The sequence below is a fragment of the Opisthocomus hoazin genome, chromosome 14 (assembly GCF_030867145.1).
Source record: "Opisthocomus hoazin isolate bOpiHoa1 chromosome 14, bOpiHoa1.hap1, whole genome shotgun sequence".
Taxonomy (NCBI): Eukaryota; Metazoa; Chordata; class Aves; order Opisthocomiformes; family Opisthocomidae; genus Opisthocomus; species Opisthocomus hoazin.
In genome coordinates, this window is record NC_134427.1 from 11,763,506 (window position 1) to 11,781,291 (window position 17,786).

Genomic DNA, 17,786 nt, shown 5'->3' on the forward strand with positions numbered 1-17,786 from the left:
GGGACCCCCGGCTGGTGTCACAGCCATGCAGCAGGGCCAGGCTCTGCAGCTGAGCCCAGCTCCCACTCACATTCATGTAAGGATAGGGGATTCCAGGCAAATCCCTGAACCTCTCTGGGGGGTCCTCCCAGGGTGCCATCTCCCTGCTCCCTCCCCGCGCACACTGGGCAAGGCCAGCCTGCAGACGGGCTCCGTATGGATTTAGGACCACCGGGAGCTGCAGGAGGGCTGAGCCAGGGCTGCACAGCTTGATGACGGGCTGAGATTACGCAGCCACAGTGCCTTCTCCTTGCCTTGGATGCCAGGCGGAAAAACAGCCTGGGTTCCCATGGGAATGATCCTGGGCTTGCAGCAAATATCCCTGCCAGCCCTGCCAAGGCTGCCGTGTGCTGCTGGATGTCAGCGTGTGGGGGTCTTCCCCAGCCCCGTGGTGGGACCAGAGGCTGCGTGTCATTGCTGCCGAGCCCGTGAGCCACGAGCCCGCTCCAGAGGGGCTCCCAGGGCTTCTCATGCTCAGCATCCCGACATGTTGCTGGGAGCACCCCAGTTACACAGGGGCTGTGAGCAGGAATGCAGGGAGGGTACACAGAGAAGGGCTGCACAGTGGCATGGGGAGTAGGAGGAGGACTCACTCCACGTTCTTGAGGGAGACCTTCTGGCTGGGGCGAGTGGCTGAGACGGTGATGTAGATGTGGAGGGCAGCCAGCCCCAGCAGCATCTCTGGCTTGGGGTCTGTGCCGAAGCGCTCTCTGATCACATCGTTCCGGCTCTGCAGGAAGGAGGAGAGGTGTCCTCAGACAGCCAGGTGTACAGGGTACACCAAACCGAGAGATGCCTCCACAGGACCCAGCCCGGGCAGATGTGTGGGCCACAAGCACCAGCAGCTCCCAGTTCCTAGGGGCGAGTCCCCTACCTGGATGTACAGGTACTCAAACGCTGCAGGGTCCCGGCGCAGCAGCTCCACTGGGTCCTTGGGGAAGAAGCTCACACGGAAGAGGCATCTCATGCCATGGTAGTGTGTCCTTTGCACAACCTGTGGCAGCAGCAGAGGGGAGCCGTGAGCCCAGGAGCCGTGTCTGTTTGCCTGCAGGGCACGAGACACCCTCTCCTCTCCCCTGGGGGAGGGATTTGATTCCTCTCCTCCATGCACCACCTGATCCTTTCATCCTGGAAACAGCACAGCCTTCCTTGATGCGACAGCTTTGCCTGGTGCTACAGGAGTTTATGCCACCAAGGCTAATGCTTCCTCCACGATCCCCATCTTGTCTCTGGTCCCATGAAGCACCAGCTTCCTGGCTCTCCCGGGCAGGCCAAGGATGTTCATGAACGCTGCCTGCAGCTGCCCAGGCTGGAGCACGGAGCATCTCCATGGTGCTGTCCAGGTGGGATGGGTAAAATCCTGACTGTCTCCCTCTTTGGCCACCCTTTGCACCCCTGAGCCTGCAGGACCATACCAGAGGCAAGGAGAGGCTACGCCACCCCATGGCACAACCCTGGCCAAGCCCCACGCTGGTGGGAGAAGAGCGTCCCTGCACCCCAGCCACTGGCCATGGCCGTCCCAATGCCCTCCCGCACCCAGAGCCTTACGTGGGCCAGCGGCTGCTTGTCCTGGAGCAGCAGGAACCGGTGGCTCTGCTCCGGGCTGGAATACTCCAGGACCAGGGCAAAGTGCTCGATATGCCTCAGGGACAGGCGGTCCTGCAACGTCACCATCACGTCCTGCAAATGCCACAGACAGGCTCGGGTGGGAGGCACTGGCTGCCTCCCGGCGTGGGAGCTGGCACCCCGCGGACAGCCCCCTTCTCCCTGGCACTGGGGCCGTGCCAGCACAGAATGAGGCCCTGCAGCGCTGAGAGGGGCTGTGGAATGGTACCCAGCCACTGCTGGACAAAGTGACCTCGCAGCAGGAGGTGACCAGCAGGCAGACCCTCGGCACCTCAGGTAACACAGCTGTGCTTCGAGGGGGGCTGTGGGGAGCCGGCCCCTGGCAGAGGGACTCGCAGGAGCATCCAGCCTGGCTCGAGGGCAGGCTCTCAGCAAGGAGAAAAGTTAGGAGGGGGAGAAAGACAGCAAAAACCCATTTGTGCCAGCTGCAAAGCGTGTCGCCGGGGGAGGCGGAGGGGCTATCTATCATGCGGTGGCAGTTCACAGCCAGCCCAGTGCTGCTGCGGTGCTTGTGCAAGGAAGCGGAAGACAAGGAAAAACGGATCGGGCAGGCAGGAGGAGAGAAGCGTCACAGTGCCGTGGGGGGAGCGGAGGGGCCCACCTTCACGGTGGTTCGGCCATCGAATGTGAAGGATTTGATCTGCCCGTTCTCCAGGAAAACCTTCAGCACGTTGGGAATGAGGAGGAGAGCTTCTTTCTTCAACATGTCCTGGCACGTGGGGCCGGCAACGGGGGAGGTGAAGAGGATGGGGGGCACGGAGAGACAGAGGGAGGGAGAGGAAAGAGAATGAGTGTCAGTGATGGAGCGGTTACGGTATCCTCTGCTTCTCTAGGCTTGTGTGCCAAGAGGCACATTTCCCTTGGAAATCCAGCATCTCTGCGGAGCCATCGAGAAACGCAGAGCTGGAGCAATTCAGAGCTGCCTGAAAGATTCACCTGCCCAGCTCCGAGCAGCTGCGGTGGGAAGGGAGCATCCCACTCCGTTCAGCACGTCCCAGAGCCATGCCCATGCCTGGCAGCCTGTCCCACTCCCCAGCTGGTGCCCCAGGGGGGAGGTGATGCCCGGGGTGGCTCAGAGCCGATCCCCCTTTCCCTGACCCGTACCCCAAGCCTAGCCCACCCTTAACCTTGCACGTGCCCTGTGCAGGACATTGGGTGAAGGCTGGGTTTATTCAGTGAGAAGAATTTCAATCAGATAATTACTTAACTCAGTTTTTGCTTAAAATAGAATTTGCTAGAAGTGCTTAACAGGTTTTTTTTCGGTTTTGTTTTGGGGTTTTCGTGTATGCTGCTTAAAAAAACCTTTCTGCATCTAAGAGATAGCGGCGCTGGGTTGGAACACTTCTGCAGCGTAACAGATTCCATTGCCACGCAGCAGTGCCCTGGGCACCCTGCCCCACGCACGGGCCCTCCTGCAAAGCCTCTGGCACCGGGCTGGAAGCCACAGACCTTCCTTAGGGCATCCTTGGGTGCCCAGGGGGACTCGGGTGGGACCAGGTTTCCAAGGGCAGTTTCTGGGGCTGCATCCAGACAGAGGGACAGGGGAGGACCACGGCATGTCCCCCCAGCACTGACCCAGCAGTTTGAGTGTGCCCAAGCGCATCTGCCCTGAGGGCTCCCCAGGCCAGAGGGCTGTTCTCACCCACAAAGCCCAAATCAGGGGAGAGGAGCCCTGCGGCCCCTAGCCACCTTGCACCCCATGGCCCTGGAGACTCCTGAGGAGGGTGAATCACGGAGGAAGCAGGGCAGGACTTACTGGGTCCGTCTCGCCGACTGTCACCTGCTCTGAAAATCGGACCTTCGCTGGGTTGGACCTTAGCTTCGCCTTTTTGGCTGCGCTGATGAAAGCAGATTTGGGAGACTGGAAAGAGAGCACCGGGTAAATCACCTGCCTACCCTTGGAGCTGTGGCGCAGGGAAAGCCAGACAGGAGGCCCAGAGAACGCCTCTCTGAAGCCAGCATGACAATGGGGAGCAGGAAGCAAACCATGAAATGTGGGAGTGGAAAGCAAGTCCGCTTCGCTGTGGTTATACAGTGCTGCAGGCAGGGCCTGCCTGATGAGCATCAGCCTCTGAAGTCACACCAGCACCCTCAGCGTGATGGGGAGGCTGCACCCCTGCGGGCACATGTGCCCAGCACCCCCTGTGCAGGCTGAGCTCCAGCAGACATGAGCCAGGGCTCTCTCAGGGGTATCGGTGCTGGTTCGGATGGGAGAGACGAGCCCCTCAGATGTGGGTTGGCAGCTGCAGTGAGGAGCCAGGTGGCTGCGAGATGGGAGATGGCAGGACTCCAGGCAGCCCTGCAGGATGTTCTGGTGGCAGTGCTGGGTGCTGGGGAGATTCAGCCTGCACATGCTCCGTCACGGAGGCAGTTGTGCTGCACAGCTGTGTGCGTCTGAGGGCAACGGAATCACCCAAGCAGCCTGCCCTGGCTGGTGGCCATCCAGGACCAGGAGAAAAAAAGCTTTTTTGGAGCCCAGCACATGCCCCACTCCTGATGGAGCAGCGCTGGGCAGTGGCATCTCCTTCCCAGAGAGGAGGGGAGCACAGGGGAGCTCTCACACTTATCTCCTTCACCAACATCAAAGGGCTCAGTAAAGCAGAAACGATGCCCTGCTACCACCACCATCAGCATGACGATTTAATCTGCTCCAGCGCCATGGGTGCCGAGCCCCAGTGCACCATCACCACCCAGTGCCAGCACCACCAGCTGCACTGCTCGGGGCCCACAGCCTGGCACTCCCACCTCCCCAGGCACCCCCCGGCCAAGCCTACCAGGAACAGCAACAGCATGTCCACCCCTGCCGCCTCTGGGACAGCGGACTTCATCAGACACGCCTGATGCCCTCAGCAAACCATACGGGTTTGGGGATCTTTTTCCTTGCTCCCTCCTGTGAGGAGGTAGTGACGAGGACAGGGAGATTACCGCATGCCCACACTGATCCTGCGAGTCTGCAGCAGCTCTGAGACCCAACAGCTTGGAAGAGCCTTGGATTCTTCAGTTGAGCTGCCTGTGTGGTCCCCCAGGGCCTCCAGGGACCCCACCTCGGTCTCCCAAAGGGCTCTTAACTCCTGTCCTGGCTCCCCTGGGGCTGGCTGTGGCCCCGCCAGTCTCACCTGGTGGGTGTGCAGGACCGTGAGGATGATGAAGTCCTTGGCCTTCCTGTGACAGAAAGGAGAAATGAAGGTGGAAGGGACGTCACATGTGCATTTGGCGATTGAGAGAGCACATCCCACCCTCCCAAGCCTGATGGTGGCCGAGACCTTTGTGGGCTCCTTGGGGTGCTTGGTAATACAGCTGTGGGTGCTCTCCCAGTGCTGCCCGCCCCTTGGCCAGCCGGGAACAGGTATAGCACTTGCTCCAAGGCACTACCCCTGCTCAAGTTGAGGCTTCCCCACACCAGCAGTGACCACCAGTGACAGTGGAGCCTGAGGGTCTGTGCTGACACCCCAAGGCTCTGGTTGGGGCACAGCAGCCTGGCACAAAGCCTCTCCCCAAAGGCAATGAGGGACAAGTGTTGTCCTCACCTGACGAGCTCGATGAATCTCTCTCTGGGGGCTTCACTCACATCCTCATCATTGATGGCCAAGATCTGGTCTCCTGGCAGAAGTTTATCCTCAGAGGGGCCACCTGCCGGGAGACGGGGTCAGGGCCAGGCCAGGTATCCCGGGGTTGCAGGGTAGGGGGGGAGGCAGGTGGGTCCCAAACACCCCCAAATTGTTTGCCCATGTATGTGGCTGTGGAGGGCACCCCGCAGGCCCACTGGAGGGGACGGGAGAGGACAGGAGCCCAGGGAGGGGTTCCACCAGGGGAAGGTGCCACTGTGCCTCCAGGCACCCTGCAGCCGTGTCCAGGGACCCCCCCACTGCACACCCTACCTGCTGCCACCGAGCGCACCACCACCGGCCTCTCACTGCCGGCCACGAAGCCGAATCCGTAGTGCGGGTGGCGCTGGACCGTCACCTGTCGGAGTGTGTCCGAAGGCAGCTGCCCACATTCCATATCATCGCCACCACGCTCCTCCGGCATCACATGGCTGCGCTGCAGAGCGGAGGGGTAGGCTGTAATGGAGCCCATCATGGCAGCCCTCCCTGCTCACCTCAAGCCCCCTGCGACCTGGAGGGCAGCCCCACTCTGCCTGCCTCCCAGCAGCTTGCTGGGACATGCACAGCCCCACCGTCCTCCCTTGCAGAGCAGTGCTGCTCCATCACCGTCCTTGCCACAGCACCAGCAGCTTGGGCAGGGGGACATTCATGGAAATATCCCCCACGCCCTCCTCTCCCAGCATCTCACTGTCCCATCCCTGTGCCAGCCTCTCACTTCATTAGATGGCAGACCCCTGCAGGGTAAACTCTTGGTGGTGTGACTCTGGCCGTTACCTGAGGGATGCCACTGCTGCGAGGTTCAGAGGAGACAGCAGCCCTGGCATGGACAGAGTGCCGTCTCTCTGCCCATTGTGCAGAGGTCTAAGAGCAAACTCAAGGGTTGGCTTCTTCATGCTGTGTAACACGGCTGCGCAGTATCAGAGATAAGTGGAAACAAGTTCAGCCAGTCTGAAAACTGGGATTAAGGCAGGCTCAGCCATGGCTGCTGGCACTGTGACTGAGTCCCTGCCGACAGCCCCGGCACTCCTCGAAGCACTGACAGCCAGAAGCTGGGAAGACCCGGCCAAGGGCAAGGTCATGCCAAACCTGCCCTTGGCATCCCAGAGCAATGCCAGCCATGGCTCCGGGCTGCTCGGCAGAGCTGCGAGCCTGCTATCGGGGAGCAATCCCAGCACCATTGGCAGCGGAGCCCAGCACAGACAGATGGCAACGTGCACAGCCACGGCCAGAAAAACAAAGTGATGAACGCGACGTTGTTTCTGTGCTGCTTATTGCTTGTTCCTGTCCAGACTATTTAGCTGGCTTAAAAAAGATCCTTCCCGGCCTTTTGGCAACACATCGATTGTTCCGTCTCTTATCAGTTTAGGATTTGACGCATCATCCATCTAACGCAACCTGTCTGCATTTCCGACCCCCCCTGCCTGCTCCCAGTGCTGCCTGTCGGCCCCTGCGGCACAGTGAAGAGGGACAGCACGCGGGGCTGACACAGGACGGGAGCTTCCTGCAGCTCCGCGCCAGCACACGTGCACCTTTGGGCTTGAGCACGTCGCTGCCAGGAGAGACAGCCCTGTGCCGGCCCTGATCCCAGATGACCTGTCCCGCCTTCCTGTGAGGGAGCAGGGTCCGGCTGTGTCCCTGCTGCCTTGTCTCCTGCGGGAGACAGGAGGGCTCAGAGCACGGGGCACCTCCACCCACTGTCAGGGACACAGCACTGGCACTCTGTAGTGATGGGATGCCACCACTGCCGGGTCCACCCTGACCCATCCCCGGTGCCCAGCCGGATGGGTACCCATGGCTTTCCCCTCCCTCACGCAGTGGCATGTGGCTGGAGAAGCAAAACAGTGAGACCCAGGGAAGGGAACTGCTGAGGAGCAGAAGGGTGCGGGCATCCCAGCGACAGGACAAGGGGCAATGGGCACAACCTGAAGCACAGGAAGTTCCGTCTCAACGTGAGGAAGAACTTCTTCCCTCTGAGGGTGACGGAGCCCTGGAACAGGCTGCCCAGGGAGGCTGTGGAGTCTCCTTCTCTCGAGATATTCAAAACCCACCTGGACAAGGTCCTGTGCAGCCTGCTCTGGGTGACCCTGCTTCGGCAGGGGGTTGGACTAGATGACCCACAGAGGTCCCTTCCAAGCCCTACCATTCTGTGATTCTGTGATCTCCCAGGGCTGGGGGGAGTCCCACACCCATCAATGGTCCCAGCAGTGGTGCAGCACCTGCAGGCGTGGGGTGCAGGGCTGGCTCCATCGCCAGGAGAGCGCAGCTGCAGGGAAGCGCAGGCAAGACAATCTCCCCTGCGACTGGCTACGTGCCGCCTCATTAGCTGCTCGGCTACTCCCATGGGCATGTAAAAGAACAACAGCAACAACAACAAGAAAAAAAGTCACACGATTCGACCAATTTTCTCAAACGAACATTATCCAAAGCCATTGTCTGCAGCTGAAAAGGGGACTGCACGTAGCGCTGTGTCTCCGCACGCCTGGCATGGCCAGGGAGAATGCCTGCTGTTTGCAGAGATGGAGCTGGCTGCCAACAGACAGCAGCGCTGAGCTGCCGGCTTCTCCCAGGGGAGACCTCCTTCCTTCATCCTCCCGACACTGCCCACAGCAACTCCAGCCCCTGCATCCAACAAGCCCCGACAGCACATGAACGTGAGGATGAACTGTGGGGCTCAAAGCACTGGGATGCTTTAGAGATGTGGCTGAGCTCAGTGCAATTGCTCTGGGGAAACTGAGGCATGGGTTTGCTCACCAAGCCACAGCCAAGCAGAACAAGTCCCAGACTACAGCTGCCCAGTTAAAGCTGTTTGTGTTCCCAGAGTTGTCCTTTCGTGTGTGATCTGGGAGCGGGTCTCAGCCGCGCTCCTCCCCATGGAGCCTGCGGCCAAGGCACTAATACCACCCGGGAACAGCAGCCTCTCATGCAGCTGAATTACCATCAGAAAAGGTTAGTGGGGAAACCTTTGCAGCTTAAATGGACAAAAGGAAAAGAAAGCACACCTCATTTCAGCCACAACCAGTCTGCCATCCAGCATTAAAGGGAAGAGGGAAATAAAGATACTGACTAAAACTCCTTTACCAGGCTCTTAAGCTTCTCCTCTCCTGATAAGGCTTTGACACTGCAGAAGCATTACTAGGAAATTAAATAAAAGAGGACCAGTGTCCTCACAAGCAGGACTTATCCACTCCTGGAGAAGCAGTAATGTGCTCAGCAGCAGGTACAACATGCCTTCTGCAGGCTGTGGCTCTGAACAGCCTTCCCACGGCAGCTCTCCCACGCTGGGCTTGGGGCACGACATGTGCTTGCCCTGGACCAGAGGAAGAGGTCAGAGAAAACCAGCAGCAGCAGTGGGTAACGCTCTCCCTAACACTGATAATTACAGCTTGGCTGAACCCCAGGACCACAGGAGCCATCACTTCCCCTGAAGCCTGTTTTTTTTTTCTTTCTTCTTCTAACTCCTGGGCAGAGAAGCACACTAGGCTGCAAATCTCTCAGCCTCACTCTTGCAGTAGTGAACTGGGGCTATAAAACAACACCTGGAGCTCCGTAGCTCCACCCCGTCAGCAGCACCCAAACCCAGCCCCATCCCAGGTTCAGCTGCTGCTGATCCTGGCCATGCTGCTTGGAAAACACCCGCCACCCCCCTCAGTGGGCACAGACCAGTGCTGACCCCGTCCCACCGCAGGGAGCAGATGGCCTATTCCCACTCTGCCCATGTCCCTGTCTGCTGCCTGCCTCCAGCCAGAGAGGCTGCACCACGTCCCCTTGCATCCCTGGGGACCACCGTGGCACAATGCCACTGAGACACAAGGTCACTGGAAAACGGCTCAGCACAAGGTAGAAGGACTCTCCAGGAGAAGCCCCCCTGGTCCCATCAGCAGAAGGAGCCCACCATGGATGTGCCCCTGTGGGAGGATGTCCACTCCTCATCCGGCTCTTCACAGTGTCTTGACTGACACGGCATGAAGATATCCCCTCTCCTGGGGCTTGGACACTTATCTGCTGTGCTCAGAGCTCAGACACCAATCCAGTCACGCTCTGCCATCCAAGGTAAGAGAGATATCAGCTCTGTCCAGTCACTCCCCACCACGATATGCCACCAAGGGATATGCCTTCAGCTTCCTGAGCACCTTCAGACCTCTGTGCTACAGAGCTGGGCTGAATGCAGAGCCCTCATTCCCCCCCAGACAGATCAAGGAAGAGCAAGAGTTACTCTGAAAGCTGACACGTACATTTTTAATTTCCTACTGCAAGAAATCTTTGCTCCCTTTGAGGACTGGTTTTCTCTCTTTGCTTTTAGGGCTGACTGATGATCTCTGCTAGAGGGAAAAGTCACCAGAACAAACCAGTACCACCTGCCTGGGAGGAGCAATGGTCTCCATCTACCCAAGGCACTTGCACCATTTTCAACCACCTTTAAACAGGACAGCACCAGGTGGAAACACTTCCTGCAGCTGAAGCAGGGCTTACGACTGAGCCCCAGAACAGGAGCGGGTACAGAAAGGTCTCAAGCCCTTTGCAGAGGGGCACTTGGCACAGCCGGCCCTGCAGGGGTGGGTGCCAGCTCTCCTCCCCCTTCCTCTGCTGCCATGAACACCCCGAGAACAAACAGAGCCTGTGGATTCCTGTCTCTCCTGCTGCAAAACTGTGCCTGGCTCCTCCATCTGCGGGGCTGCAGTTGGTGAACGGCTTGCGAGGCATGTGGGATCCTGAGCACGTGCGGCAGCGGCAGGAAACGCCGGGGAATGGGCCAAGAAGTGTTTTTATGGGGACCTTATGGCAGCTCCAGCCTCACATGCTGGTCTCCATCTCAAGACGGAGCCCACAGGGCTGCCAGGGTGTGTGGGGACCAATGGTGGGGACAAGAGCAGAGCGGGCAGAGCTGGCTGACACAGGATCCACGGAGACGTGCATCTCTGCTCCATGAGCCCTGCACATCTGCGCCCAGCAAGCATCTGGTCACCTTGGAAGATGCCATTTGGACCACGTTAACATGTCAGACATCATCAGCAAGGGCAAACAGATGCTGTACTTCCAGACCACCATGAAGCTGCTCAGACAGACATGCAATGCACACAGAGGCGGCATTTGCTGGCCCGGTAACGGCTGGCTGAAGCGAGGAGGGCTGGTCTGAGGGGTGCCAGCCTGGCTGAGACCGACTTTAAAGGCAGCAGAATGACCCGGGCCTTCACGGCTGAAGTCCTTCATGGACCCAGCCTGGAGAACTGCAGCCTGCGTACAGCTCTGCCATATGGCCCAGGACTTTACCCCTCATGCTCCAGCTCGGATTTGCTGTCAATATGAGGAAGCAATTTAAAATCAGTAGAGCTCTTGAGAAGGGTTAGCAAGGGTTAGCTTTACTGTTGGCGCTGGCTCTGTCCTGAGCTGGCAGGTACATCAGGTACGCTGCTGGTACAGAGGTCGGGTGCCAGATGGCAACCGTTTGAGGGCAAAAATACTCCGGGCTTTCAGTGCAAGAACAAGCAGCGTCCCCCAGCACGGCCGGAGCTGAGCTGCTGGAGAAGCCAGTGAGCGGCCAAAGGCAGCTGTAAATAATGAAGCAGCAGCCGCAGCCTGGCTCCGGGCAGCAGCCGCAGCTCTCTGCTGCTCAGCCTGCAGCTTTTTAAACAGTCCTGGCATCTCCACTAAACACAAACACAGGCAGAGGGGCCGGGAGGGATGGGGGCCATGTGGAAATCCCAGGATCTCTGATACCCCGGGGGTGGCAGAGAGGGATGGAGAGGGACGCAGCCCCCCTGGCAGGGAGTGGGACCAGCCTGACCTAGCACTCAGAGCTGCATCTTGGAGGTTGAGAGGGGCCATTCCCAAAGTAATGCTGCTTATTAACAGAAAATACAGTGTGAGCATGGCTAACAAAGACCCTGCGCCCCAACCTCCAGACACGCTCAGGTCAACAGAAGAAACAGATTCTGTGCTGAAATGACCCCTGTGAGACACAGCCAGAAGCACCACCGAGAATCTGAAGCCCAGCCTGGATTGCACCTTCCACAGGCAAACACTCACAAACATCATTTTCCCCATCTAAGACTTGGGCTCTCCAGCCTGGAAAGGAGAAGAGGAAGAGGGACCGTGATGGGGCCCCTAAAACCAGCCTGACAAGGGGGCAGGGACCCAGCACCTCACAAGAACTGGAGGGCATCTGTGGAAGGAGGCTTAACACATGGAAAAGGCAGGACTTTGCCACTCAAGAGCAAATTAATCGCTGGAGCTCGCTGCCACAGGATGCTGGCGAGGCTGTAAATTCAATTGGGTTTGAAAAAGCAATTTCCAGCTACTAAAGCCAGAAGCTTCCAAAATTCCGATGCTATAGCTTGCCAAAACCTGGGATAATTTACACCAGAAGGAGTCTGATCAGGGTGAGCCCTCTCCCTCCATACGCAGCGGGAGAGAGTCCCTGAGCCCAGCTCTCCGGCACACCGATGGGGCGCGTACCCACCTGCGCGCGTCAGGCCGCTGGCACGGGCTCCCCGGGGCGTGCGTGAGCGTGGGACCCTGCTTGCACACGCCCCGGCGTGGGGCCGGGTGCCTTCAGGAGGCAGCAGGGCTCCAGCGCAGGCGCTCGGCCGTGGTGCCGCGGGGCATCGGGTACCTGCGGGGACGAAGGATGCTGAGCGTGAGATGATGGGGACCTCCAGGGTGTCTGCGCACACAGCCTGGCACAGATCTGGGACGGGCTGGGGTGCTGTGCAAGCTGTCTGAATGCCCCCCCAGCGACAGCGGGTTGCCTTGCTGTGCCGGTTTGCTCGCTGTTACAGACCCCATTCTCCTATAGATGCGAATTGTTCTTACCTGGGGGGCTCCCACCATTTTCACCTCCAATTTTCCCTACGATTTTTGACTGTTTAAGGGATTTTTGTTCTCCCAGCTGGAGAAGCACCTTAGCAAGAAGAGGATCAAAGCAAAGAGAAGAGGATCAAAGCAGCAGGGCCAGGCCCAGAAGGCTCGTGCTCCTGCCTCCCCCAGCAGCAGGCAGGGGAGCCGCTACCCTCGGGCTGCCGGCTAAACGGAGCGGGGCTGGAGAGCCGGGGCCGGAGGCGAGCGACTTGGGACAGGCCGGGCTTCCCCTGCAGGGCTCTAACAAATCTGCCTACAGTGAGGGAGCGATGGTGAAAGGAAAGCCCACCTCCTCTCTGGTGCGTTGCGCATGCGCCCTGAGCATGGGCTGCAAAACCACAACATGGCACAATTTTTTAGGGTATTTTTCTTTCCCTTCAGGGACACCCAAGGGGCTGGGCAGCAATCTAGGGCCTGGGAGAAACTTGTTTCCAGCCCCTCCTCTGCTACCATCTGCCGTGGTGACCATGGGCACGTTACCTCGGTCCTCTCTCTGCGGTGCTCCACCGGTGTCAGTGGGCAGGAGCCCCCCTCGCCCAGGCGTTATGGACTCAGAGGGATTTTTACCTCTGCAAGGACTGTAAGAATAGAGTAAACACACAGTCAACACTGGGCTAAAATGAGATGAACACAAAAGAGGATTAATAAGCGATGGAATCAAATTCACAGCACTTTTCTCCCTTATTTGCGTGACACTTCAGCTGCGTGATGGGGGCTTGGAGCGACACCAGTGTCCCACCACAGCCTGGCCGCTCCCTACCGCTCAGCTACTGCTGCTGACGGAACCACCCAGCTCCTGCGTTCCCCGATTTGAACCCGGGAGACATTCATGGTGTATTAACTTTCCTTTCTGGCGGTACTGGAGGCAAACACTCTCAGGCCCATGGGGAGGAGGGGGCTTACACCGGGCGATGGGTGCCAGCCCCAGGCACTCCTGCCTCTCTCATGCTGGCATGGGCAGCTTGAAGCCAAACCAGTCCTTTCCTGCAAGACACCCCAAAGGCACACAGTGTGTTCCCAGAGTTTCACACTCTTCAGGGCCAGGCTCTGGCTGCTGTCCTGTGCGGAGGCTCCTCTCCGGCGCTGAGGCAGCAGGAGCACAGCTCCCTACACGCCTGCCTGGGCACCAGGCGAGGGAGCCCGTAGCTGCCTGCCTTACTCTGAAGGATTTCCAGGAGATGAAATGCTGCATACAAAGTCCAGAGGGGAGTTAAATAAAGGGGGAAGAGTTACGGATCCTTTACATCCCATTAGCGAGAGGGCACAGTCTGCATCCCTTCCCAGGCAGCAGTGAGGAAGATTCAGGGAGGCTGTCAGCCCCTCTCTCCCAGCGCTGCAGAAAGATGCTTGAAAATCCAATCAAGCACTTTCCTTTGGACCCTCACGAATCCCAGGACTTTCACTCTGGATTTAGAGAGAGCAATTTGCTCTGCTGATGACTTGCTGGAGGTTTTCAGGACTGCTATCTCCACCCAGAGCAGTGCAGAGCAGGGCAAGGAAGGGGCCTGGGGGAAGGGATGCGACGGAGGGGGCAGGACCGCAGACGTGACAGCAACATCCCCAGCCCAGACAGCTGTGTGACAGCCTCCGGGTGCAGAGGAAGCGTGAGTTGGACCCAGTGAACCCACTCGGCATCTTCCAGTGTGGTCCAGTGACCCATGGCTCATCCCTGACAGCCTGTCCAAGGCGAGAGCTCGCCTTGACATGGAGGTAGAGAACCCTGGAGCATTTCTGGCAGCAAAACATTGGCGAGAAGGTCCTCCAAGCCATGACAGTGCTGGCCGTTGAGCTTGCCCGTGTGGCAGTGGGGACTGTCCCACCAAACCCCCGACACTGTCACCAGCCTTAACCAGAGCTACACAGAAACCTGCTTATGGGAGGTGACACATCACTGGGTGCCCCTCCACCCCTGCCTGTTCTGGGAGCCCTTTCCATGCTCCGAGACTCAGCAAAGCTCTTGAACTGATGCCAGATAAAGGCAAAACCATTAAACAAACAGAAAAACAAATGAGCAAGAGCCTTCGAGTGTGATACTTTCAGCCTGGGGCTGCTGGCATTTCTGGCAGAGAGACTTAATTTATACATCTTTATAATGTCTTTATAACCTGCTCCGAGTCCTGCTGTCTGTCCCAGCATGCTGCTGGGGGTGCAGGGCTAGGAGGGGGCTCTGCAAGCCGCAGCGAGCGGGCTTGCGAGTGCAGCCTGCTTCCCAGGTAGCCAGGCCTATATTTAGAGGCCAACCTGCCCACGCGTACTCTGTTTTCTACACGTGTGTGTACAAACGTTGCACTGAACCAGCAGCCTCGGGAGACGGCGTCTCTCTGTCGACAGGAGACACGTGCGTCTCACCAGCCTCACGCCTCCTCGTCCGCAAGTCACCTGAGCACGCTCGCCTGGGGAAACGGCACGGCCACGGGGACGCGGAGCTGCTCCTGCCTGCACGACCTGACATGCACGCCCCAGGGTCCCCACGCTGCCCCATGGGATGCAGACACCTGGGGTTCCTGAGGGATGCAGGCATGCATGGTGTCCCATAGGATGCGCACACACATAGTCCCTCGTGGGACACAGGCACCTGGGGTCCCTGTGGGATGCATGCACACACAGTCCCCTGTAGGACACAGCAGGGGTGCTGGGAATGCCCAAGGGACCTCTCTTCTCCACAAGGCCAAATGCCACCCAAGAGCTACTGCCTGCCCACGGCACAGATCCCTGCCGACCACCCACCAGGCTGCCTGCCGACGGGCACACGGCCTCTGCGCTTTGCCAGGGCTCCCGGGCAGCACCCAAGATAGCACTTGCCCGGCTGTGGCAGAAGAAGGAGCGCAGATGCCAGCGCAGCCTTTCGGTCCCCGGTGTACCAGGTGGGACCAAATTACCAGCGAGAGCGAGATGTTGGTTACCCACGTGCTGGGTGGCTGCCTCCCGCCACTGGCAGCTTGGCTCTGCCCGTGCCGGTGGGCGCTGCTGGTTTCTAAACCAGACTAAATGATTTATAAATTATCCATGTCCTGAGTTTGCCTCCCCTGTCAGATGAGGGGGAGCGACAGATCAGGCTGCTGCTGGCAGCCGAGCAGCAACCGCCTCAAACGGAGCCGGCACGCTGGCCACGTCCCGCGCACAGCTCCCGGCAGAGATGCCGGTGTGGCTGCTACTGAAGGCATGGTAATGCTGGCAGGCATCTATGTACCGAGCTTCATAGCAGCAGACCTCAGAACTCCTGCTGCATAAGAATCTGATGATTTTCCAAGTTCCTGCTGTAGTAATTAGCTTGATCAGCCCATGCAAATCAGTTGCTATTTGAAACCAGACTTATTTAATGGGATCCACTCAGTATTTGCCTCCTGAAGTTTTCACACAGATCCCCATTTCAGGTGGGAAAGGCAGCTGGGGCAGGGAATGGTTTCACCTGCCCTGGCTCAGCACTTGCTGGCAGTTTCTGGGCTTCATTCCTCACACTCGAGTTGATGTTGTTTCCATAAACAAAGGGGCTTAGGCTCTGAAAACCCATCTCCTCTGGCAATGGATTATGTCGTTTGATCATTACAGCCTTTTAAAGGAGCGTTTGGATAACCAAATTTACACAATTTAGCCCTTGGTGTCAGCGGGTTCAGAAGGAGAGGCCCTCCACTGCAGCCTGTTTTGAATACGCAAGTCAACCGTGCACAAGGAGATTCATTTTCTAAAGTGCAAGCTGAAAAAGCAATGCCAGTTCTCCTCCTTTCTGGCTAGCATTTTATTTAACAGGCTATTCATTGCCCCGGCGTCCCCGGCAGCAGTAACAACCACCTCTTCAACCTCCCATAACTCACTGCAAGCACCTTTCCAGGGAGCCAAACCAGGGGTCCCAGTGCCCTGGCTGGATTTAACCCTCGTGATCCCCCTGGGAGCACGCTTGTTCTTAGCCTGGCAGTTAACGAGCCCTCGGGGCAGGGGTTCCCCGATAGCTGTGTCCTGGAGGAGGCTGATCGCATTAGTAGTGGTGATGGCGTTACGACAGCAACCTGCCCCGAGCCCTTCAATGCCGCATCCCCGGCGCTGGCTCCAGCAGCCCTTGGATGGTGCCACGTCTTCCAGCACCAGCTGATAACTCCCAAACCTCATTCCTCAGGCCTGATCCTTCCAGGGATGCAGATGCCTGAGCCCTCTTCGAACCCCTGGGACAGGGGCCACCTGAACTCCTCAGAGAGCCTGAGCTGGACCCAAGCCAGCCCATGCAGACTGGGTCTGCTCTGCACGGACCTTCCCCAGCTCCGTGGACCCCAGACCAGGCACTTTGGCGTGCTGTACCCTGAGACATGCGCAAGCCCGTTAGCAAGTGAAACCCCTGGGGACGCACACAGGTCTGCTCTGAGCCCCCACCCAGGGCCCAGGATCCCTCTTGCTGTCTGTGCTGCTTGGGTTTGTCTCCCTCCCTCCTACCTCTTTTCTGTTCATCTCCAGAGCCCTGCCGCGGCGCTCCCGGCTGATCTGCAGGGGCCTGAGCTCACCATCCATGGGGCTGGACTCGCTGTCTCAGCCCCAGCCAGGGCAGGTACAGAGAGCAAGTCTCGGCGGCTGTGCCCTTGGTGCTCCAAGGCCAGGCTCATGCAGGGCAGATGCTAAGCCTAAACGAGCTTTGCAGAGGGGAACCCCCCCCTGGCAGAAGGGAAGGGGGATGTCTGGGAGGGTGTCTCAGCTGCGCAGAGAAGGGGACAGGGCTGCGGGGAGGGAGCTGGGCAGTAGGGCCAGGAGCTAGCTCTGGGAAGGGAGCGTGTGCTGGAAGCAGCCAGCTGCCCTGGGAGACGACAACCAGCACGGCTCTCCCCACCAACCGCACTGCTCTCCTCTTTTTTTTTATTTTCCTCTCCTTTTCTCCAATTTATCTTTTTGACACGTTCAATGATGCTCCTCCAGACTGAAAACAATAGAGACAGAGTTTCATCCAAGGCAATTTCAGAGCTGCAACAAAGCTAAAATAACCTAGGCACAGAGCAGCTGAGCAAAGACAACTGAGTGAGGGGGGACGGAGCAGTGTGGGTGCCCTGTGCCCCTCTGCAGCTCCAACCGCCTGGCTGGCTGGCATGGCGGACAGCGAGTCCCACACAGGAGCTCAGTGTTTCTCGATCTCCCCTGCTCTCTTACCATCCCCTTCTGTCTCTGGTAGAATCATTTCCCCCCTCCCATGGATTCAAGCCCCCAGACCAGTGCAAAGCCGGCCCTCACAGATGCAACTGAGTAAGTACCTGCTTGCCCAGCATGCCAGCTCCATGCTCTGCATAACAAGCACCAGCTTTTGCTTTCCTGACCTTACAGCCCTGCAGAGCAACCCAAACCTTCCAGGCAGAGGATTTTCCTACAGATGCTACTCTGCTGCTATGTGAAGGAGCTGGGAGGGATGGACAGACAGACAGGCAGATAGGTGGGGAGAGGTGGATGAGGAGCTGATTTCTGCTGAGCAAATATCGTATCTGGACCCTTAGCAAGGACAAGACCCAATCCTCAGCATGACAGCCTGGAAACACATGCTGCTTCCCAGCCCCACTGCCAGGACCAGTGCGTCCCCACCACTCAGCCACGGTCCCATGAGGGAGCAGCCCATGGCTGCTGCCCCAGGGCCGACCCCAAATGCATTTCATGGCCAGGACAGGTAGAGCCAGGCAGCTCCTGAGATGCAGACGG

The 17,786-nt window shown here is 58.5% G+C and overlaps 1 protein-coding gene across 3 annotated transcripts in view; it reads right to left on the minus strand.

The window, feature by feature from the left end:
- FRMPD3 (FERM and PDZ domain containing 3) overlaps positions 1-17,786 on the minus strand; it is a 64,764-nt gene that overhangs the window by 24,002 nt on the left and 22,976 nt on the right. For 2 of the 3 annotated variants that reach the window (XM_075435837.1, XM_075435836.1), the window contains exons 2-11: positions 12,606-12,703; positions 11,728-11,880; positions 5,544-5,706; positions 5,193-5,295; positions 4,782-4,827; positions 3,422-3,526; positions 2,267-2,374; positions 1,588-1,719; positions 914-1,033; positions 633-769 (exon numbers count right to left, since the gene is read on the minus strand). In XM_075435837.1, the coding sequence (XP_075291952.1) occupies positions 633-769; positions 914-1,033; positions 1,588-1,719; positions 2,267-2,374; positions 3,422-3,526; positions 4,782-4,827; positions 5,193-5,295; positions 5,544-5,694 (902 nt within the window). In that variant the 5' untranslated portion in view covers positions 5,695-5,706; positions 11,728-11,880; positions 12,606-12,703. The remainder of the gene's footprint in view (positions 1-632; positions 770-913; positions 1,034-1,587; positions 1,720-2,266; positions 2,375-3,421; positions 3,527-4,781; positions 4,828-5,192; positions 5,296-5,543; positions 5,707-11,727; positions 11,881-12,605; positions 12,704-17,786) is intronic. The other variant, XM_075435838.1, reaches the window with a different exon arrangement.